Source organism: Rosa chinensis, chromosome 4 (assembly GCF_002994745.2).
Source record: "Rosa chinensis cultivar Old Blush chromosome 4, RchiOBHm-V2, whole genome shotgun sequence".
Lineage (NCBI taxonomy): Eukaryota > Viridiplantae > Streptophyta > Magnoliopsida > Rosales > Rosaceae > Rosa > Rosa chinensis.
Window position 1 is genome coordinate 31,552,002 of NC_037091.1, and position 23,248 is coordinate 31,575,249.

The window sequence follows — 23,248 nt, forward strand, 5'->3', positions numbered from 1 at the left end:
ATACTCTTGCAAGCGTACACATGGTTATCAAGTAAGGGAAGTATTTGAACCTTGATTATCATACCTCGGGGATTAGGTGTTAGACCTAACCGAGGTAATTAGCGCTAGAATAACTCAAAAGCATACAATGAAAAATAAAAATAAAATAAAGTTAAATAATATTCACAGGGCACCAAGCCTCGGCAATGCTCGGCTTAGCTCACACTAAGCCCAATCAAAGCCACTAACTTGTAGCCGAAATGAGTTATGCACAATGGAAGGTAGAATTTTGTTCAGGAATTTTGAATTGAGAATGAACTAAATTCAATGCAAACTGAAATAAAAGCAAACAACTAATTATCGAGCAAGAAATTAAATTCGGATTTCAAATTCATGGAAACATGGGAGTGTCGGGCGATTCACACTAACCATCTTGTAAACATCGATGTCAATTTCATAAATGCATGCATTTCCTATATGTGTCGAGTCTCGTATCTAGAACCGGTCAAGGCTACTAAACCAATTATCATTTCGATGTATTGACTATGCCGTTTAAGGCCACAATCAACTCTCTAATTTGGGCATTACTCCGGTTAAGGTCGCAATATCCAAAATTAGAGGCCTAGAGATCAAAATAATAGAGACCCAAGCAAGCTTAGCTACAATTAAGCTAGATAATGGTCACCACACTTAAATCCTAGATGCCACAAGACTAATAAGTTGTCAATTTATCAATCTATTCATCACAATTGCCCACAACATAATTTCAAAGGTTGACAAAGCCTAGAAACATGGTTCTAAGGACCAATAAATTCTGATTTAAAGCAGACACAATGGAAATTGCATTTATTAAAAGTAAAGCATCAATATTTATACAAGATGAGTTAGGGCTTCACAACCCTAACTCCCAAAATTGAACTACTCACAACCCATTATCAAATACATCATCAAATACATAAGAAATTAAGAGAAATGATAGAGGAAAGAGGGAACACAAGTTAAGCTCACAATTTGCTATAGGCAAACACGAACTCAACTTGATATTAAGCCCCCACTCTTTACCAAAAGTAAAATCTCTTTGTGTTGATGATCAATTGATGGTGTGGGTAGTAAAAGCCCCTTGATTTTTCTTTGAAAAATGGTAGAGAATGATAAATTGGGAAGAGAAAGAATGAGAGAGAAGATGGAAAATGGAGGAGAGGTCTCTAAATTCGGCCCAAAGGCCTAGGATGTAGAAAAATGAGTCTTAAGCTTGTGCAATGTATGTACAAATGTGTTTAAATACCCCATTGGGTTCTAGGGTCAAGATTGAACTTGTACCCTAGATCCAATGGCTCAAAAATAAGTAGAAAATGGATAAAATGAAAAAACTAAAACAACCTAATAAAAATGCAGAGAATTAAAAGTGTAGAAAACATTTTGGAAAATATAAAGAAAATAAGAGGGCAAAAGTGTAAGTGAGTGTGTGTCTAGTGTGAACACAAATAAATATCTCCATCCACAACTTGTTCCGAAATCCACAACTCTACTTATTTATTAGAATATAAATAAAAATATATTAATTACTGTTTTAGGGAAACGAGAATTGAAAGGAATTTGCTGTGTATTCTCATTGATAATAAGGGCCTCTTTATATAGAGGATTACAATGCATAGAGTTAGAATCATAGAAGGAAAGATAATCTCTAGATTCTTCTAATTGAACCCTATTACCACTAGGTCAAGTAACCTAGAGTTTGGATTAAACACAAATAGAGATATCCTTAAACACTCCCCCTTGTATTGTCCAAACGCGGTGCTTCTTTCGTTGCCTCGTTAAAAACCTTGCCGAGTAACAAAAACCCAGTGGGACAAAAATAACCTCGGTTGAAGGGGAAAAAGAGCACAACGCACCCTTCACGTTTCGAGGTGAACATGTTGACATCTCCCCCTGATGTCTGCGTCTCCCCATGTTGACTACGATCATGGGAGTTCAGATAATTTCAGCAAGCCAATTCTTGCCACATGTTTCTCGAACGTGGATTTGGGCAATGACTTAGTAAACAAGTTTGCCTCACTGTCCTTAGATTGAACCTAGTTCACTTTGATCTCGAGGAGAGTCTGTTGTTGTTGATTATGCTTGGTGTTATCGCTTTTGATGTAGCCTTGCCTCATTTGTTCAAAACAAGCAGCATTATCCTAAATGCTCGTAAGCTCATCTGTGGTAGACTTCAAACCACAATTGTTCGAACATATGTAATTATGGATCCAATCCATATACATTCACGAACCACTTCGTGAAGAGCAATGATCTCTGCATTGTTCGAAGATATAGCAACTAGGGTCTATTCTGTAGTCCTCCAAGATGTCACGGTCTTTTCTCATGGTGAACACTTGACCGGATTGGGAATGACATTTGTGTGGGTCAGAGAGATACCCAACATTAGCAAAACCTTCCAAAACACATGTCGTTTTGGGATGGGGATAGTGGACGCAGGCCAGTGTTGGCGGCGTACCAGGTGTGTGATGGGTCCGAATCCATCATCTCTTTGTAGGGATAGAACAAGCCCATATCAATCATACATCTCAAATATCGAAAGATATCTTTTACATCAATCCAATGGCGTCGCGTTGACGCAAAGCTATATCTAGCTAGCTAACAAGTTCACAACATATGAGATGTCCGGTCTTGTGCATAGGGATAAGTACAATAATGCGCCTATTGTACTAAGTAAAGCACTTCTGCCTCTAGCACATCTTCGTCATCATCCTTTCGACGAATGGGATCCTTTTCAGGATCAAGACTATGGACGAATGGGGGTGCTTGAAGGCTTGACCTTGTCAAAATGCCTAAGCATCTATCGACACGATGCTCAAGTTCTAAACCGAGACATAATCGTGTTCTCCCAAAATCCTTCATCTCAAACTCGGATTTCAAGTGTTCAGCGGTTTCCCTTAACTCTTTAAGGGTTTCTAATGAAGATCATGTCTAACATGAACTGCGATAGAATCCGAAACTTGTTATAGAAACGCGTGGGCATATCCTTTCCCAATCAAGTAGTCACTTTAGTGAGCGTTTCAACCTTATTGTAAATGCACTCCGTGGTCTAGAACATCTTGACTTGGGTAAATGAAGTTCACCATGAACCTTCATGTATATTCCGTATCTAGATCCCTATAGAGATACGTAGTGACCACATTTGTAAGCTACATGTTCAGTTATTCGGAAACTACCAAATTGACAAGGTAGTGGAGTGCAATGACATCCATTACGAGAGAATATGTCTCATCGTAGTCGATTCCAGGGCGTTTTGTGAGAAGCCTTGAGCCATAAGGCGAGATTGCCATCTCTTTTTCTCATCACGCTTTCTAACGAAGACTCATTAGTCAACAGGTTTTATGTTAGGAAGTGTTGGCATCATTGGCTAAAAAAAAACCTTCCTCTTCGTTAGAGAATCCATCTTAACTTGGATCGTATCTTTCCATTTAGGCCAAATTTCTCTACGTTGGCATTCATTCATCAACAAAGCGTGGTTCGATATCATCTGACTCAACAAACTCATGCGCAACGAAATGCGCAACTACATCAACAATTATGATGGAGTTTCTATCCCACGTCTCATGTACACTAGTGTAAGTTTCATAGAGCTCTATATTCTCAGGAATAGGTTCTGACGTTGAGGCGTCCCCCAAACGATAACCCTAACCCAGAAGATTCTCATGAGACTGATTTTGAGTCTTGATGATCAAAGGATTGGAATGTGCCAAAGTATCCTTCGAACATATGGGCCTCCCACGCATCCTAGCTGGGGCCATGGCCTGTAACGCCAGAGTGCCACTCTCTTTGGCGTTGGCGCCATGCCTACCTCCGTGTAGGGTGGCGCTACGTCCTCTCGTAGGGACGTTCTTCCTTGCAGGCTTGTTTGCAGCATATTTGTGTGATCTCGTCACTTTAATAGGGATTGAGATTAGACATAGTGGGGACAGGCCACGACAATTCCTGTCGTTCCTACTGAACATCCGTGTTCTTATCTCCCCCTAATGATGGGAAGACTGTCTCATCAAAGTGACAACCCGCAAATCTAGCGGTAATGAGATCGCCTGGCAAGGGCATTAAGTGGCGGACGTAGTTGCCCATTCCTCTGTAAGGACCTATCATAGAGTGCTGTGGCGGCGTAATTTGCACATAAATGGCTCACTCAAATATGCGTAAGTACGATACTTGTACCCAGTCACTAGCTGTAACGCAGAGGTACATTGAGTGGCGGTGGGTCGTAGATGAATTAGCATAGCTGCATGCGATATTGCATCACCCCAAGCGGATAGAAGGAGATTGGTGCGCATTACCAATGTCTGGACTATCATCGTTGTCGTTTCCGCAAGACCATTTGGGTGTACATGGGAATGTGATGTCCAACATCAGTCCCATTGCAATATCCATCGAAAGTCTTTCGATGTAAACTCTCTAGCATAGTCAAATCCAATTGACTGAATAGGATGATCTGGGGAGTGAGCCCGTTGTCTTATGATATGTGCTATAAGCAGCATTTATAGGTGGACAATGGCACGACACGTGACCAGCGTGTTTGCATGTCAACCAACATCATGAAATATTTAAGCGTCCGCAAGTTGGTTGAATCAATCCACAGAATCCCCATGGATTCTATAGAAGAACATAATGAGTATTGTCATATCCTTTGCATAAGACGGTCTCAGTCTTAATTTTCCTAAGGAACGGGCTTTGTAAAACGAACGAGAGGCTTTAGAAGCAACCAATGAGAATTTTGGTTGAGCCTGAGCGTCTTAAACGCTATTCGAAGCAAGTTGGTGATTGTAGCATCACCTAGGGCTCCATCACAATGATGGACGCCATCCATGGCGTCATGGATAGGGACTGCGCCAGCCCTAGGCTGGTGGTGGACGGAGGCAGTGCCCTAGGCAGCAGCGTCGGTCACACTTAGTCCAGGAATCAACCTTTGATTCATGCTTCATTTCGCGTGAGAGAAAGGATGTCCATGTGAAGTCTTTGGTAACGGATCATCATATCATGACTAGGATGATCTATCCTATCGTGACAAAGCTAATATGTGTCTAAATCCAAGAGATCTTCTCTCATAACTTTATTGGATTAATAGCTCGAATATTGACATAGAGTCCACTAGAGAGACACATAAACTTCTCTAAGATGCGTCTTTGTTCGCAATCATTAAAGGTATTGCAAAGGAACTCATTTCCGTTCTCTACATGCATTTTCGCATGGAATTCGTTGGATATTCATAGGGTACGATTTGCCCTAAGAGCGTAGAGAGTTTTTGTGACAGCTGTAATCAAGGTGCCATTTGGCAAGTGGAACTTGGGCTATTCCATGTCCTTGAATTAATATTGATGGCCCAGCCATCGTAGTCACAAAGTCATATGCTCAGAATCAAAATTGAGTCATAATGAAAAGAACTCAAAATTTTATTCATAAGCCAACAGAGTACATCATTGTCTCTTAACCATTAGGAGAATCTAATCCAAATGCTAGCTAATGCAAAACAATGGTAGTCGTCTAACTTCTTTCGGTAATTCCAAAATAAATGTGACCAGGTGAGTAGAGAGATGTCAGTGGAGCAAGGCTCGCTTAAGTACCACTAATCTCATAACCTTCCTAGACATCACACTTACTTTGGGTGAGCCTACTTTGAAGAAAGACTAAACCATTGGCATTTACTACAAAGTATATGGCAATTGCCTATTACATCTCTTGGAAAAATAAAGACTTAAACAGAATTGGCGAGCTATTGATCCCAGCCAGATTTGTAGTCTTCAACCCTTCACTCTAGATCATCATCTTTTTTATCTTCTTGTTCCACATAGTGAGCTTCTCTTGCTTCACAATATGCTTTGTAGGCGGTGACAAGTTCTTCACGAGCTCTACAAATGTGTGCCCAATGATCAGACACTCCACATCGAGAACATACATCTCTTTGCTCGAACTCCATTGATTGAGGCACTTTGAAAGCGTCATTTAGATGGCTCTTAGTGTTGGTGGCGCCACCAACATGGCCAGAGGCGTTGCCTCCCTCTCTTTTTCCACGTTTACCTCTTCGCTTCCGTGTTCGCCTATTTTGGTAGTTACCTTCCCAAGTAGAGTGATTATATGGACCAGAATGTCCAGAAGTATCCCTAAGATTAGGGTTTCGCTCTTGGCGCCCTCTCTTAGAGGTGCGACTATAATTGGATTCCGGAATATGCTTTGTTTCCACGGATCTCGAATTATAGTTCTTCACAAGGATATTGTCATGCTTTTCAGCGACATTCATAGCTCCAATAAGCTCATGAAACCTTGTGATTCTTCTTGCATTAACATCGATTCGATAGTTCTTAGCAACCATCAATGCAGAGACGGGGAAGGTGGAGAGAGTCTTCTCAATCAACATCGCATCTGTGATCTCTTTACCACAGAATTCCATTAAGGATTTAATGCGAAGTGCTTCTGAGTTTAGTCAAGAACTGACTTGAAATCACAGAAGCGGAGGCTATGTCATCTCACTTCTAGGTCAGGAAGCAAGGAGTCACGGACGTTGCCAAATCTTTCTTCGAGTGAGACCCACAGCCTTCTGGGGTCTTCTTCATTCATACACTCGTACTGGAGCGAATCATCCATATGACGAGTCATTAGGATGATGGCTTTCGCCTTATTTGCCTCTAAGGCTGCTCTATTTGCTTCCAAAGCTTGAGCTTGCTCAACAGTTATCACGTCCTTGCTAGGTTCGAGAATCATATCCAGGATTCCATCAGCCTTGAGATGCTGGCGGATATCACGAACCCACCTGTGATATCCAAAGCCAGTTGTTCCCAATGGAGCAAAGTCCAATTTGTTCAGGTTACTCATCCTGAAAGAGAACAAGAAATTAGGGTTAGTTTCGGAGCGAAATAGGCTACCACGAAAACATATGAAATTTCTGAGTGTAATCGCTTCCAAGAAATTAGGAATTTCCGAGCATAGTCGCTTCCAAGAAATTCGATTCCAAGAGATATTGGATTAGATCGAAACAATGATGTAAGTGGTCGATCATAAATTCTCTACAAACTCTAAGTTTGGAGATCTCAACAAGCTCAAAGCTTGGAGTGAGCACGAACCCCCACAGTTCGGCTTAATTTGGTCTCCCCTATAATGAAGAAAGGGGGGTAGAAGAAGGGAGGTTGCAAGTCCCCAAAAAAGAAGAGAAATTGAATTTAAAAACTCTAAAAACGGGAACGTTTAATAAAATATACCTCGAAATAGGTCGTCGGAAAATTTGACCAGAAAAATTGGTCGGAAAATGTCGCCCGAAAAATGGTCGGAAAAGTTGCCAGCGGCGGCAGGAATAGTTGGCGGAAAGTTGACCGGTGCTAACGTGGCGCTGACCGCTGCTGACCACTTGCTGACTGTGCTGCTGACGTGGCTTGCGTCAGTGGGCCGTGGCTTGGGCTCAGCTTGGGCTGCCTCTTCCCCTTTTTTTTTCTTTTCTTTTCTTCTGCCGGTTTTTCTGCCGAACATTCAGTCGGCCGGTTCAGCAAGTTTTCGGTCGGTTTTCAGGGAATTTCGAATTTCTTCCGGTTCTGGATTTCTGGGTTTAATATGCTACTGCTGGAAAAATTTGGTAACAATTGGAAGTCCACAAGGTGGTGAACCGGTGAAATATTTATTACGAGTTGTATGGAGCTTCCGGTGGCCGGTTCGGTGGGTTTCCGGCCAGTTCTTGGGGTAGGGTCGTCGGTTCTGGACTCCTGAGATCGAGTTCTTCAAGGTGTGAGGTGGAGGCAGAAAAGGCTTCAAGGTTTTGTATTCGGATTCAAGGTTTTTAGCTTCTTGAACCAGGGTTCGGCTATTTGTTTCAGGGTTAGGACTTCGTGCTGATAACGTGTTTTAGGGAAACGAGAATTGAGAGGAATTTGCTGTGTATTCTCATTGATAATAGGGGTCTCTTTATATAGAGGATTACAATGCATAGAGTTAGAATCATACAAGGAAAGATAATCTCTAGATTCTTCTAATTGAACCCTATTACCACTAGGTCAAGTAACCTAGAGTTTGGATTAAACACAAATAGAGATATCTCTAAACAATTACATAATAATTACTTTAGAGATTAGTTTAATTCTAATGTTTAGAACGTAATTACACACATAAAACTGTTGGTTCGCAGCCCACTTAATTATATCCCTTTTGATTTGTGGTCCTATGACACGACACGTGCTCACCATCTGTAATGTCAAGGACAAGTCTTCAACTTTATATGCTGTACTCCTCCTCAAGTCTTCTTAATTTGCTTGCTCTCTATTTCCTCTCAATTGATCTCTTCTTCTTCTGTTCAAGCCCCAACAACAATGGGAAGCCCCAACAAGTCAGATGCGTCTCCTTTTCTTACCACAGGAGAATCAGCGCCGCCGCCCGAGTCTCCGGCCAAAGCGCTCCGCCGGATTCTGGAGTTGCCAGGGGTTCACCAAGGCCCTGCTTGCTTTGATGGTCTCAGCGCCAAGCTTATTGAAAGAGCTGGCTTCCAGTATTGCTTCACCAGTGGTATATATATCACACTCCTTTTTTTTTTTTTTTTTTTTTAAATTAAGGATTTGTAGTGAAAGTATTGCATGTTTTGATCTGTATTACACATTCACACACCTGAGAAATATGTTTAACAATGGCATTGTTATCCTTCCATTAGGATTTTCGATATCGGCTGCTACATTAGGGCTGCCAGATACAGGTTTTCTATCCTACGGAGAAATGGTGGATCAGGGGCAACAAATTACCCAAGCTGTGTCAATTCCTGTCATTGGGGATGGCGACAACGGTTACGGGAATGCAATGAACGTCAAGAGAACTGTCAAGGGATTTATTAGAGCTGGCTTTGCTGGCATTCTGCTTGAAGATCAGGTCATTATTGAAATTTACTTGGATCTTTGAATCTTCCTTATTTCCGTACAGTTACAAAATAAGTGAATAGAAGTGCGGAATGAATTTCTGGGATTGCTAATAACATTTCCCCTTTTTCAATACCGTTATCATCTGCCCGTTTGAGACTTACAAAACTGTAATCTAGGTGTCTCCAAAAGCCTGCGGTCATACACGAGGCAGGAAAGTGGTGTCAAGGGAGGAAGCTGTGATGCGGATAAAAGCAGCAGTTGATGCTCGGAAAGAGAGTGGCTCTGACATTGTAATTGTAGCACGGTCTGATGCTCGTCAAGCAGTGTCTTTGGAAGAAGCACTTTGGAGGTCAAGGGCATTCGCTGATGCTGGAGCAGATGTTCTTTTCATTGATGCACTAGCCTCAAAAGAAGAAATGAAGGCTTTCTGTGGAGTATATCCCCTAGTTCCAAAAATGGTACATTACATTTTCCATAGCACAAACCACAAAAGTAGAAAGCAACAAGTATCCCATGTTGCTGAAGACTTGGATTTATTACATAGCTATTCTACATTTTCATGCCCAAGGGCTTTTGCATACCTTTCGCTTATTGCTTCTATACATGTAGCTTTTGGTAACCTAGACAAGATTGTAAAAAATTGGTGACACTACTAGTTTTGATTTATCATGCCCATTTGCCCACATTTGAAAACTTAGACTAGCAGTCCCTATTCCCTTTTATTACTTAAAAAGGGATTGCACACGTGCGCACGCACACACACAATCGCACAGATGCACAGACACTCACAAAACCCAAACCCAATAAACCCTTTATACCATGTGAACTTAGGTGACATGTACATAAATTGAGATATGTCAATCAGCATTCAACAATCTAACAGAGTCATCAGCCTGAATTTTGTAACTCCAGAAGCGAGAAATGAAAATAATTTCTAGTGTTTGATAAAGCTTCATGTTTTATCAGGCGAATATGCTTGAAGGAGGGGGGAAAACACCAATACTCAATCCTCTTGAACTTGAGGAAGTTGGATACAAACTTGTGGTTTATCCACTTTCCTTGATTGGGGTATCTATTCAAGCAATGCAGGTAACGTCCGCCACCTTTTCTTTTCAGTAAAGTTCATGAACAAAAGTAGGGGTAAACTGTTCTTGGACATCCTATAACTGTGCTTCCATTGCTATAAAGAGATTTAACTTCATATTGATTATGGATCTCTCTGATTTTCAAAGCCAGAAAAATAGATAAGCTCACAACAATAAAATATTCTTATAGACTAAACGTACAGTTATTAAAATGTTTGAATTGCTTCAGACTAGTAGACTCTCATATCTTTTTGAGCTACGGGTTCCATGGAAATGCAAAGGATTACAAATTATTAAATGAAAAAAAAAAAATATATATATATATATATATATTATATCACACAAGTTGTTCGCTTTCACAGCATCCATTTGTGGTATATATACTTTAGCGTTTTCAATTATTTATGAGTGCTACAATCTATGATGTGAAATAGTGACAATGTATGATGTCATACTTCTAAAAATAAAATACTCTCACTTAACTTCACCTATTGCATGGATCCAAATTCCAATTTTGCTGGAGAATACTCAGCAAGTTTGCCATCAAGCTCATATTGAGAAAAACATTGCATTCTGGTTTGCTTTTCAGAAGTGTTACTTTTCTAGAACCACTAATTGATAATATTACTTCACGGTTGAGAACTTATACAAATGAATTGCAGGACGCACTAGCTGCTATCAGAGGAGGTCGTATCCCTCCACCTGGAAGCATGCCATCTTTTGAAGAGCTTAAGGAGGTCCTAGGTTTCAACAGTTATTATGAAGAAGAAAAGCGGTATTATAGTAACAGCAGTCAGCTGTCTTCTGAAAGATGTGAGTAACTGTTACAGTCACATAACTCACATCATTACTGTTATACCCACCAGGGATGTGATAATGATAGTTGTTTCTCATTAGGCATCTAAGCTACAGTTGTAATTAGATGGAAATCCAATGTCTTTCTACTATTAGAGTTGATTACGTTAACACAACTTGGCCAAAATTTTATTTAAACCATGTTACCCTAGGCGTCTGAAAGTTTTGAACATTGAGTTCTTTGTTGGTAACAACTATAGGTCAATACTTTGCTATAAGTTCATACAAATACTGCCAATTTTTCCTGTACCAATTATAGGTAAGCATTTTCCGTTTCTTGGTTCTTATACACAATGGTTATTTTCCAGTGGCCAGTAGTGTATACAGTCTTGAAGGGACATCTAAAAATGCAGAACCAAAAGATCAGAGTCCTCATAAACCAAAACATTTATAGGCTGGATTCTCGGACGGAATCACCAATATGGTTCCAGGTATTGTTTGTGACTTCCAAAACTTATTGAAAATGGGTTTTTTTTTTTTTTTTTTTTCAGACTAGTCCCTGATGTATAACTGAAAGTCTGACACATTTTACATGCAGCTCTTAGGGGTGTAAACATCAAAGAATTGTTGAATGAGGCAGCTGATGAAATGGGAGGGAAGCAGCTGTTAGATTTTAATGACACAATGGGTGATAGAATTCAAGTTTTTCTGGAGTAAATCTCTTGCAGTTGATTTTTACAAGGATATTGTAAAAGATATACCCTATGTATATCAAGAATAATCCTCCGAGAGGCTTTGTTTGCAAACTAAAGACATGAAAGGTATCAAGATATACTACGTTTTGGTTTAGAAGTAGGGGCATCTTTTTTTTCTTTTGTATTTTTGGCTGAACAATAGAAGTACGAGTATCTGTTAGTATCTTTGAAATGGAAACTAAAAAATAACAAAAAAATAAAAATAAATAAAGCTTTTTGGTTAAATTTGTCTGTCTGTGTACAAGTTTGAAGTTTGCAGGCTTCAACCCGGCAATGCCTCAACATGCTCTGTCTACTCTCCCTGAGAAACACTACTAGCAAAGCCCCATATAAAAGGCATCACGGACTACAACACCAATGCCCCCCTTAACACAACGCTCGTCTTCATTAGAACCTCATCTTTATGGATGGTGCAGTACTCTTCCTCATCAAGAAACAAGCAGAGGAAGTTTGGCAGACACAGATCGGATTCAATAAGAGGCAGAAGGAAAGAATAAGTGATCATGTTATTCCCGACTGCTATATATCTGGGGAGAAAAGTGACAAAAAGAATATTCTCATAACGGAAACAGACATAATAACCCGAGAATGGTTATCTCCTCTAATACAAAAACAGGACAACTGACACCACCATTGCACCAAGGAGCTCTTGTGACCCAAAGAAACAATCAAATTACAGGGCACATATAAAAATACATCACGCTGGGCCATATAAGATTACAAGACTCTTGTTTACAAATACAACCTCGTATACCAAATATTGGTCTAAATGTGAATTGTGTAAAATTTAACAGTAAAACTGGGCTTGCCATTCCGATCCTCAGACCAAACATGTATCGTTCCCTTTGGTCAATTTCATCGGTAGCCGCCATATGGTTGCTGAGGATAACCACCTTGGCCCATCATAGGGTTATAACCATTGGGCATGTTTGACCCGGGAGGTAATCCAGTTGGCCGTTGCATGCCCATGCCCATATTCATTCCCATCCCCATATTCATACCCATGTTCATCCCCATTCCCATTCCAGCACCCATGGGTTGATTCATGCCTCCATAACCACCCATGCCCATTCCCCACCAGGACCACCACCCATGCCCATACCCATCCCCATCCCCGGACCTGGACCCATGCCCATGCCCATACCAGAACCCACCATAGGGTTTGCTGGAGCCCTAAGAACACTTGCACCGGCACGGCCCATACCAGAACCAGATCCCATGGCTTTACCCATGGAAATAGTAGATGTTGCAGAAGTTGCTGGCTGCTTCTCCATCCTCTTTTCCTTCCGATTAATGGCATCAAAATCAATTCCAATATCATTCAACGGATTAATCTTAGCTGCAATAATTGATAAATAAAAGCCATTACAAATCCCCCATAAAAACATAGATATTTTGCATTTTAAAAGATATAAGTTAGTAGTCCAAAGAAAAAAAGGCAGAAACTTCTTTTTACTTACCTCCAGATATGTTCAAGTTAACTAGCCCTCTACTCAGTGTATCAGCCCAAACTGCTGATTTGGTCTCAAACTTGTTTTCTTTAGGTGGTTGTTCAACTAAAGCTAGTGCCCCTGTTGTCGATGTCAGAGTAGTTGATCCTCCTTGGGGAAGAAGGTTACCCAGAGCATCAATGTTGTGTTGCAGAGCTGGCCCAGTTGGAGCTTGATGAGAAACCTGTGAAGCGACGGAACCTTGTTGCGCAACATAGCTTCCACCACCATACTGGGCGGCTGCTCCAGTTTGACTTTGAGAAGCAATGTAAGGAGTGATGGGACCAGTGGATCCTCCCTGCTGTGAATAGTAGTTTCCATTGTTAGGAGCTGCATATCCACCTTGTTGTGACATGAAATTTCCATTATTATACTGTGAAGCTTGTCCTGCTGGCATTTGAGGAGCCGCATGTGAAGTGATGGGTGCTGTCGGTCCTCCCCGCGATGGAAAAGCCCCATCACTGTGTTGTCCAGAAAATCCAGTTTGAGTCTGAGGAACCATAGGTCCTGGCTGCGATTGAAAGTTCCCATATATATTTGCAGTTGGCTGTGAAGGTTGACCTGCGGAACCTGGAAATGATGGCTGTGAAGCTCCAGAAGGTGGGAGAATATCGGCTAGAATATCAGTGTTCTGGTCTTCAGTGGACGGATCTTGAGGTAAAAACTGGGAATCGGCTGGAGTTTGAACACTGGAAACACCAGAGGCAGAATAAGTTGCAGCGGAAAATGAGTCCCCAAAAGGAAAGTTGGAGACTGTATCTGCACTCTGGCTCGTGGTTGGCGGGAAAACATCTGCAGAAGTGGATGTCTGTGGTTGAGACTGCACAGTTTCACTGGAAGGGAAAGCTTTAAAGGGGGTTTCACCAAATGGATCTTCAAAAGACTGCATTGGAACAAAATACTTTTGAATATCAACTTTAATTCCAATTAAGTGAACAAACACAAAAAGGAAAGGGAGTCACAAATTCTATTATGTCAACAAACTACCCTAAGAAAGTTGGCTGTTTTAAACATTGTTGACATATGGAAAGACTTATGAAATTTCACACTTTTTTTTTTCATAAATCTCATTCGTCAAATTTAGAGGCAAACAAATTTTGCTTACAATAAGATTATGTTTGACCAGTTTATCAAATTTACTAATTGCTCCAAGAATTGATTTCTACGAAAGGCATATTCGTTTTCAAGAAACATTTATAAAACAGAGGGGAAATTGATCAGAAATAAATGCGCGAAAACCTGTTGGTGATATATGCCTAATACCTTCAAAACTGGAATCATAAATGGGAAGCTCCATAATTCTATTAAAGTGCAGGAGAAGTTTCTTTTAATACAAAAGAAAATGCCTACCTGATTCATGACATTAGAGACTGGAGGAGTTGCCATAAATGTGGTCACTGGAGCAGAATTTACAAGGCCATCAACTTCAGATGTAGTAGTAGTAGATGTAGTTGGCACAATGGCCAATGAGTTTGAAGAAAATGACTCTGATAGGGAACCAAGTAAGTCCATCTCAGCATTGTTTGCAGTAGTTGGGGCAGCTGCCAGAAGATAGACAGTGAGTTTCTAGTGCTGAATGTTTCAAGCAAAAATTAATTGTACAGAAAAAATATAAAAAGCAAAAAATTCAACCAATTAGTCCTTGAATAACCATAGCAGATATATGTTTCAAAGCCCACCCTCTTGCAACTAGTAAACTACCATAGTTGAAATAAAATTACATAAATAAACATATATACTTATAGTGTATTGCTTCTATTCCAGTAGAGCATCTCTGACAACACATGAACACTTCCCTTCACACAAGATATTAGTTCCTATTACAAGACAGTGGATAGAAAACTAAACAACCTTTACCTATACCAAGAACTTTCAAAACCCTAACCAAAGGCCCCTATCCCATCACATGCAACAAACATTTTACATTGAGAATCAACAAGTTATAATCATTGACAAGCTTTCTGTACCTGAAACGGAACCAAAAGGACCACCCGAAACAGAACCACGTGGATCAAATTCATCAAAAGGCTCCGGTTCCTGTTTTGCAGGCGATGCATAATTAACTGGAGCACTAGTTGCTTGGCTTGGATTATAGCTTGCAGCAGGAGCTTGAACAGTGGTTGCTTGGCTTGGATTACTGGTTGCAGGTGGAGAAGAAGCTCTGGGAGCAGAAACTGCTGGAGGTTCACCATCCCTGTAATCAAGATGAAGAGGTAAATGATTGTGCTACCAGTTATCATAGAGAAGCATAAAAAGAAAAGTGTATTATAACTTTTCACATAAATTACCTCTCACTATGAACAGGGCTTCGAGTTTCACTTACAGCCTCTTCGTAACTAGGAGGAGCAATGTTCTGTTCCGAAAATTTCCTACTTAGCCTGCCAAAAAATGATTGATCCTATTAATGGTAACTACCAATGTGATTATGTGACTAATATGGCTGAAGTGACATTACTGATTAAATACACTTAAATAATTGAAAGTTCTATATTCAAAAACAATTAAAATAAAGGGAAAATATCACAAATGGTCATTGAGTTATGACTCATTCGACACCTAACTCACTGTATTTTCAACAATATCACTTAACTCACTCACTTTTACATCCGTCTTTCACTTAACTCATTGTCGTTAATTCTACTGATAAAGCCATTAAAATTGAGGGTATATTTGTCTAAACACTAAAAAATTGCATTTCTAACTTTAAAATAAAAAATTCTACAAAAAAAAAAACAATTTTTTTTCTTCAAATTATACTTAAATTAAAATAAAATCCTTTTTTATTAGAAATTTCAGAAATTAAAAAAAAATTGAAAAAACATCTAATAAATTTAGAATTATTTTTAAGTCAAAAATGTATTTTGGCGTTTTGACAAATATACCCTCAATTTTAACGGCTTCTAACGGTAGAATTAACAGCAGTGAGTTAAGTGAAAGACGGATGTAAAAGTGAGTGAGTTAAGTGGTGAGTTAAGTGAAAGACCGATGTAAAAGTGAGTGAGTTAAGTGATATTATTGAAAACACAGTGAGTTGAGTGTCGAATGAGTCATAACTCGGTGACTATTTGTTATTTTTTGCCTAACATAAAATTATTAGCCCTAATATATAAAAAAATCATTCCATATTCATACAATACAAGTTGAGTTTCATCAAATGTTGTATGTAATTGCCTCTTCATTTGACAGAATCTTCTAAGGATCTAATTTTTATACCAATCTTTTAATATACTACAAATGGTTGGACCAACTGACAAATAATATCAGTAAATGAGTACTTTATCCACTAAAAGTTTTACCTTCCATCCTGAGATTGGTCATCAGCTCTAGCACCACTGCCACAGCAATAAGGACAAAGAAAATAAAAATTAAGTTCAAAGAAGGGCCAAAAAAAAGGCAGTCAACAAAATCTTCCCTATCAGAAAAGAAACCAACTTCAGCAAACAATATAGCTGAAGATGACAAGCCACAGAAAAATAATAAAGCCACAAATAAATCAAACTGTTCTTCATCAGCTAATTCAATGGTCTCTATGAAAATAAAAGTAGACCATTACCGAGATGAATATTGACCATCATCATCATATGCACGCTCTCTCTCTCTATCAGAGCTTCTACTTCTAGAGCCATACTGGTATTCATCAACACTTCGGCTTCTTCCACGGTAATCATCATCTCTGTAACCTTCTCTGCCATTGCGTTCCTCATATTCTCTGCCATAACGATCTCCATCACGACTATATGAATCCCCAGCTCTTCCATAACGGTCATCATCCTTATAACCCCATTCTTTGTCCTTTCCATAACCATAACCGTTCCTATCTTCTTCCCTGCCTCCATAACGATCATCTTCATATTTGTCAGAATAAGAACCGGGTCTATACATTCCACCAGATGACGGTGTGTTGCGAAACCTGTTGACAAAATGAAAATTAAAGGCACAACCCACTGTATAGGATCAACGACCAACATTACATTTGCAGTAACTTTGACAAAACGTTATGAAAGCATACTTACTTGTCCCTGTTGGCAGCTGCTTTCTGTCTAACCTCAATTATCCTTTCCCTATCATTCACAAGAGCCACAAGACTCTGAGACTTCTTTCTGACATTACTTCCCTGGTCCCTTCCACTGGAATCAATGTATTGAAAATCGGACAATGTCTGTAACATGGGAAAAGTACTAATTTAATTAATGTAACGATAAACGCAGATCATCTCAAGTTCTTCACAAGCTGCAGGAATCAATACAAAATAAAAAGCACTGAGAAAGCATAAACAGTTACCGATATTTGATATACATGCTCCTTGATATCATCAATGACACGCTCCGAGCCATGGGCCACCATGTATTCCAATACAGTTAAACCCTGAAGTTAAACAAAATATAATATATGAACCCCATGGTATAAAGTGTAGTTACTAATAGGTTGCCATATTGCTAAAATGCATCATGAAACAAATTGTATAAATCCTATGACAGATACGATAGGAGTTACTCATACATTACACAAGAAGAAGGGAGAGGAGAGAGAGAGAGAGGTATATCAAATTTTATCAGTGGGTTGCTGCTACAAAATGAATACAACTACAAACCTTGTAGACATGCCGCCAGTTTTTCCCAGTATCACTAAGCCGCTTCCAAATCACGGCCATAATCATTTGGTACTCATGACTGCATAAACAATACTTAATGAGGTTCTTTCAAAGATAGTACGTCATTGAAGGAACAGGAGATGTCTGGCTTACTAGTTTCTGGTTGCTTGTGCAATATCAGCAAGAAGTGATCCATGAGGACCCCACGGCTCATTACTAGTAGCATCGAGAACCTGAATAGAAAATGAGAGAGAAATCACATTCCAAGGCTAACGAATTCATGTGCATGGGTATTAACAAATTACTTTTGCATAGTTACCAGAATTAGCAAAGACAAATTCAGTTACCTTCTGTTCAATTCCAGGAACTTTAAGCACTTTCTTGTTCACCCCTCTCTTTCTGCAAGAATCAATAAACAACATTAGCACTTGGCCATTTCGTTGCAAAAGTAAAACGAAAAGGCAAATGTATGTAAACAAGATACAATTATTTCTGGCTCAAACAAACATGCAACATTCAGATCATTCTCGTAATCTCGAATATAAAATTGAAGACTTACAGGTCCCTGACAGTTTGATCAAAGACTTTCTTCATGGCAGCTCGTTTTCGGAATCAACCGCGATCTGTAACAGCACAAAACTTACCCCATCAATTTCAAAACGGAGTCTCAAAGATCAAGACTTTACAGCCAATAATAGAAATTGAACCAAATCCCAAATCCACGGAATCCAAAACATTTGAGGCAGCAAATATTGAATCAATAATTGACAACGCAGATCAACAAATCAAATTCGAATCCAAATGCGCAGCTGAATCGAAGATGATAATAATCAAAGCAATGGAACAGATCTGAAAATTGAAGACGAGACCCAGATCTAAACAGAAGGAAGCATACCTGATCCGATTGAGGCGTTTATTGGAAAGAATAGTGATTACAAAAAAAAAAAAAAAGAATTGGATCTGTTTACAGACAAAGGAGGAGGAGGAGGAGCAGAAAGAGAGAGAGAGAAAAGAAGAGCTCCTCAAATCTCTGGCGATTGTCTTCTTCTTTCTTCTGGAAATTGAAACAAAAATAGGGAGAGAGAGAGAGAAGGAGGAGGGTCTCTCTTCCCTTTTGTGTCTTAGAAAGTCGCAGTGAAGAGAAAAATAAAAAATTAGCAAAATGACAGCGCAAGTTATACGCAGCGAATTAAGGACTTTTCTAAATGGTAATAACGTAATAATAATAGTTAGATAATTCCATCTCGACTGCTCAAATGTCCCCCTCTCTCTCTCTCTCTCTCTTGTCGGTGTTGGTGGACAAATCAAACCAAACCCATTTTTCTTATCCCCGGTAAAACTGTTTTTGGATCTACTTTTACCATAAAACCTTTCTCCTCTTTTTTCATTTTTTTTTTTCCTTGTGGCCTTCCTATGATGACGACGACCTCCCAAGGACGCGCCACCAAACAAACACCGCTGGAAGCTTGGAAGGTTCAACTGAGCCAAGCTGCAACTGAAAATTTATTTTGGAAGATTAAAATGAAAAGTCAAACTAATTGAGAGATAAGACGGAGATGAATGTCCGTAATTTGGCCAACTCACGTACAACAAAATTGGCTGTTACAAACACATAAGTAAATAATGTAGATGCAAATGGCAAATATTGTCAATAAGGAGGTTGGAATCTCCTTCAACTTACCTTTGTTGAAAACCTCGAGTTGTTGCAATATTGATACCATCCCTTTAGGGTTAATTATACCCTCATTTATTAAAAAAGAAACTTCTTTTAAATACACACCTCATTCTCAATACACCACCTATTTAATTTATTATTCTAATATTTTACTAAATACACAACTCAAAGTACCCAAAATACCCAATCTCAAAAACCATGAAATATTCTATTATTTGACTATATTAAGCTACTATTTAGTATGATTAATATAGGTTGACGATTTGTAAATGCCCATATTGATTACTTGTGTTAAATATTGGGAAATCCTTAAATATTTATTATTGTTCCCTTCAAAAGATTTATTATCGTTCCCTTCAAATCTTTAAACATGAGAATAATAAACAAGATGAAGAACACACACCTCAATGGTGTGTTTGGATGAAGAAAAAAAAGATGATATTTAAATGAAAATAAGCAATTCACAACTTCTTAACATGAATTACCTTGTTTCACATTCTATACTTAGAAATTATGAATTTCTCTGTGAAAAGAAATGAATGAATTGATTGTCCGAATTCTTCACTTCAATTTTCATCGAAGCATGTGTCATTTCGAATTTCCTTACAAAAGTTTACTTTTCTTACTTTATTAGTTTCCAAAACAAGATCATTTTCATTTTTAATATTTTAATTTATTTTAAATTTTCTTAATTTATTACACATTTCAAATTTTGAATAGATATAACCAAACAATGAAAATTGCAATTTATGGAATTCTAATTGATGGAGTGGTAGATTTCATTTTTTTTTTTATTTCTCAAGAATTTATCGTACTTATCTCATCCAAACACGACACGATTGAAGATTGTTGAGTGAGGTCTTAAGAATTCATGTCAATGGTCAAAATTGATATGATGAAGTGTGGAGAAAAAAGATTTATTGCAGCGTCTAGAGTTTATAAGAAGAGACGTAAAAAAGAATATAGTCGTGATTCAATTTTTTTCTTTTAATACATAGATATCTGTTTTGGACATTTAATATACCTATAAAATTTGATTTGAAATATAAAATAATAGGGATGTGTATTAAATAGTTAGGGGTGTGTATTTAAAATTTTTCTTGTTTCTATTATGTCAAACAATCAAATACGATAGTATTTCATTAAATTTAAAGGCAGAAAGTTATTATGATCAGATGATGAACGAAATGTGTCTAACTATTGAATGAAATATTTATTCCAATTTGAGAGATTGATGTCAATATTTAAGTTCCCCCAACTTTCAACTTTAAAAGGGACAATGTATAAAGAGATGATTTATAGATTCTTCTTCATTGAAACAAAAAGAAGAAGCAAGAGAAACTTCATTATTTAAACATACATGCAAGTCTTTGTTTAGTTTGAAGCCTACTTCTGATAAAGATCCAACTTAAAACCTTTTTTATTTTTGTGAGTAGAAATGACAATTTTTGTCTCACTCCACCCATTTTCATAATGCTAGTGAAATTTGAACTGATAACCTCCATAATATCATTTTTTTTTTAATAACCAACTGGTCACAGCTCACCAGCATCCTACTTCAAACCTTTTTTTTTTTTGTATTTTTTATGAAATGTTTAGCTTCCACATTTTATTAACAAGTTTGGTTGTGGGATAAACCTCTTGAGATTCAGTTATAAGCTAAGATGTAGATTTAATCAAGAATTTGTTATTTCCAGCTAAAACCATAATGAAGTCATCTACTATAGGAAACATAGCTAAATGGATATAACAAAAGTTACAATATTAGTAAGAACATGTCTATATTCCAAGCACACAAGTAATAAGAATAAGATAATGAAGCTAGAAAGCAAAAATCTAGGTAAATGACCAAAAATGAATATTATTACAATCACATACTATCCAACACATTGCAATGGGTAATTAGCCGTGTTTTTGCTAAACTCTAAAGAGGTATATAGAATTGTATAAGTCTGTATATAGATATGATCTTGTAATCCTTGATACCTACAAAGAAGGAACATAGATCAAGGGATGGTCAGTATATACTGACCAATAACCCTATGATGCTCAAGTAGGTTGCGAGTTGATTTTGACAAAGTAAGGGCAGTAGAGTAAAAAATCTTGCCAAATGGTGATATGAAGCAAGTATTTATAGAAGCTTGTGTTAAGGGTATCATGACCTTTACTAATTGTGGAATCTTGAGATTAGGACATGATAGTGGGAGTATTTCTTCCAACTGTTTAGATGTTATGTGGATGTGCTCATAGTACTTTAGCATCTTTTTGGATACGCATGTGTCACAGCCTGTCGTGGACGGATTGGTGGAAGTTGTTGGTTAGGATCGATTGATATCATATCCATGATGATGGACTCTATATTATGGAAAAATTCTCATGCAAGGGGGGGGGGACATAGAGCCTTAACCCCATAGTACAATAGGCATTGAGAGAACGTCCCAGAATAATATCAGGAGTCTCCAAAAAATCTATGTATTCTAACATGCACCAACTAACGAAGAGTGCTCTACTGGCTACTCCATTTGCTGTGACATTGTTGTGACATAATGGAAAGATAACTCAAAATCAAAGCATCAATACAAATAGTGCAGCTTTCCAAATATGTTGCCGATCGGAATTAAGACCGGTGACACTTAGTTCCATCCTACCACTAGGAGGTTGCGACCATTTGATGAGGCAAAGAACTCGCTGCCTAACTAGGGTAGACAATGCACACAAGGTGCACAAACTGGGACAGAGCCCACATCGCCCTATCACAAAGAGATAGGGACTTATTATCGGCATAAAGCCACCTCTACCTAATATAAATAATGATAAAACATAAAAGTAAAATAATATGGGTCTAAGGCCAAAGCCTAGGCCCAACAATCACCAAGCCCAAGTAGAAGCTTGCAATGAGCCCAACACCACCTTCTCGCCGGAAACCTAACCATGCCTATACCAGTGCTGTCACTTCCACCATCACCCACCGTGAACGTTGCGCCCCCCTCCCCGCAATTCGATCGCAAATCCTAGATGGCCAAAAGTCGCCTCTGATCTACCTCCTCCCTAATCCTTCCTCTAAAACCCCTTACTTTATCTGAACACATATCAAAAGTAAACCCCCAACATCCACTTCGATCTGCACACTGATTCTCCAACCTCCACCAGAGAAGAAATTTAGGGTCCCATCACTGGACGCACAACCCCATCCACCTGCCTTCAAACATCCGCTGAATTCCTCCACAAATCCCTGCAATCTCAGACGAGAACAACATGATGTCGTCCCCATCACCTCCTCCACTCCAACTTGATTTGTTTCGGGAGATCCCACCTTTGTTCATTAAGGAACCAATACACCAGAGGTCCCATCCGGCTACACCCGCAGTGTGTCAACTAGGCCAGTGGCCCAAGCAGACTCGGAAGGCCGTCAGACAAGAAGGGGAGAAGGTTGAAAGAAGTTTTGGGTGAGGTGCGTTCGGCGCGTTCTAAAAAACCCGCTCTGGGAAGGTTAGGGTGATAGTATGCGGCAAAGTAACTTAAGTAATAGCAAATTGCACAAAATTCCCTAATAACACTTCAGTTTGATCCTGAACCTAAAACATTGAATTCATGCAAATAAGTAAATTCTTTTACTATTAAGGGCTATAGCTTATCCAACTAACTCTACGACCCACACGTCCTCACCATTCCACCCACATACACACTCTTTATAGACCGTCTCCTCTTCTCTCAGGTTTCTATGACATGAGAATAATCTTATTAGCTGAGATGAACGATCAATTTGTTAAGAAGCAATATTCGGAATTGAACCCACATTCCAAGTTTAACTAGATGTGTCACCATAGCAATCAACATCATTGCGATCTAAAGTTCAAATATTTTCTATTTATTTGTTTCTTGTATTGCTCATTTTGTTCTTTGGTGGTTTAATTTAAAGATTTGAGCTCATTTTAGATTTTTCAGAGTGATAATGGTGGAGAGTGAAGCTTTCGATATTATGGCTTTGCATCTTCTATATATTGTCAA

General features: G+C 38.8%; 2 protein-coding genes across 2 annotated transcripts; one reads left to right on the forward strand and one right to left on the reverse strand.

Moving 5' to 3' along the window:
• Positions 1–8,246: 8,246 nt before the first annotated feature.
• Positions 8,247–11,649, forward strand: LOC112197083 (2,3-dimethylmalate lyase). Its single transcript, XM_024337646.2, has 7 exons — positions 8,247–8,505; positions 8,648–8,859; positions 9,026–9,307; positions 9,816–9,938; positions 10,597–10,747; positions 11,098–11,220; positions 11,328–11,649. Exons 1-6 carry the CDS (start codon positions 8,313–8,315, stop codon positions 11,181–11,183), a joined length of 1,047 nt encoding a protein of 348 aa, XP_024193414.1. The 5' UTR covers positions 8,247–8,312; the 3' UTR covers positions 11,184–11,220; positions 11,328–11,649.
• A 322-nt stretch (positions 11,650–11,971) lies between these two features.
• On the reverse strand, positions 11,972–18,708 carry LOC112197080 (clathrin interactor EPSIN 2-like). Its single transcript, XM_024337636.2, is given in 15 exon segments — positions 11,972–12,560; positions 12,563–12,823; positions 12,945–13,857; positions 14,325–14,515; positions 14,942–15,168; positions 15,263–15,352; positions 16,271–16,306; positions 16,528–16,884; positions 16,988–17,133; positions 17,256–17,339; positions 17,566–17,644; positions 17,719–17,798; positions 17,913–17,964; positions 18,125–18,188; positions 18,461–18,708. Coding segments are annotated over 14 exon segments (2,772 nt in total). The 5' UTR covers positions 18,160–18,188; positions 18,461–18,708; the 3' UTR covers positions 11,972–12,339.
• Positions 18,709–23,248: the final 4,540 nt, after the last annotated feature.

Excerpts from the sequence above, each read along its gene's own strand:
- LOC112197083 (XM_024337646.2), top strand. The coding sequence starts at position 8,313 with ATGGGAAGCCCCAACAAGTCAGATGCGTCTCCTTTTCTTACCACAGGA. Across the intron at positions 9,308-9,815 it reads ATCCCCTAGTTCCAAAAATG|GCGAATATGCTTGAAGGAGG; the intron begins GTACATTACATT and ends ATGTTTTATCAG. Across the intron at positions 9,939-10,596 it reads TATCTATTCAAGCAATGCAG|GACGCACTAGCTGCTATCAG; the intron begins GTAACGTCCGCC and ends AATGAATTGCAG.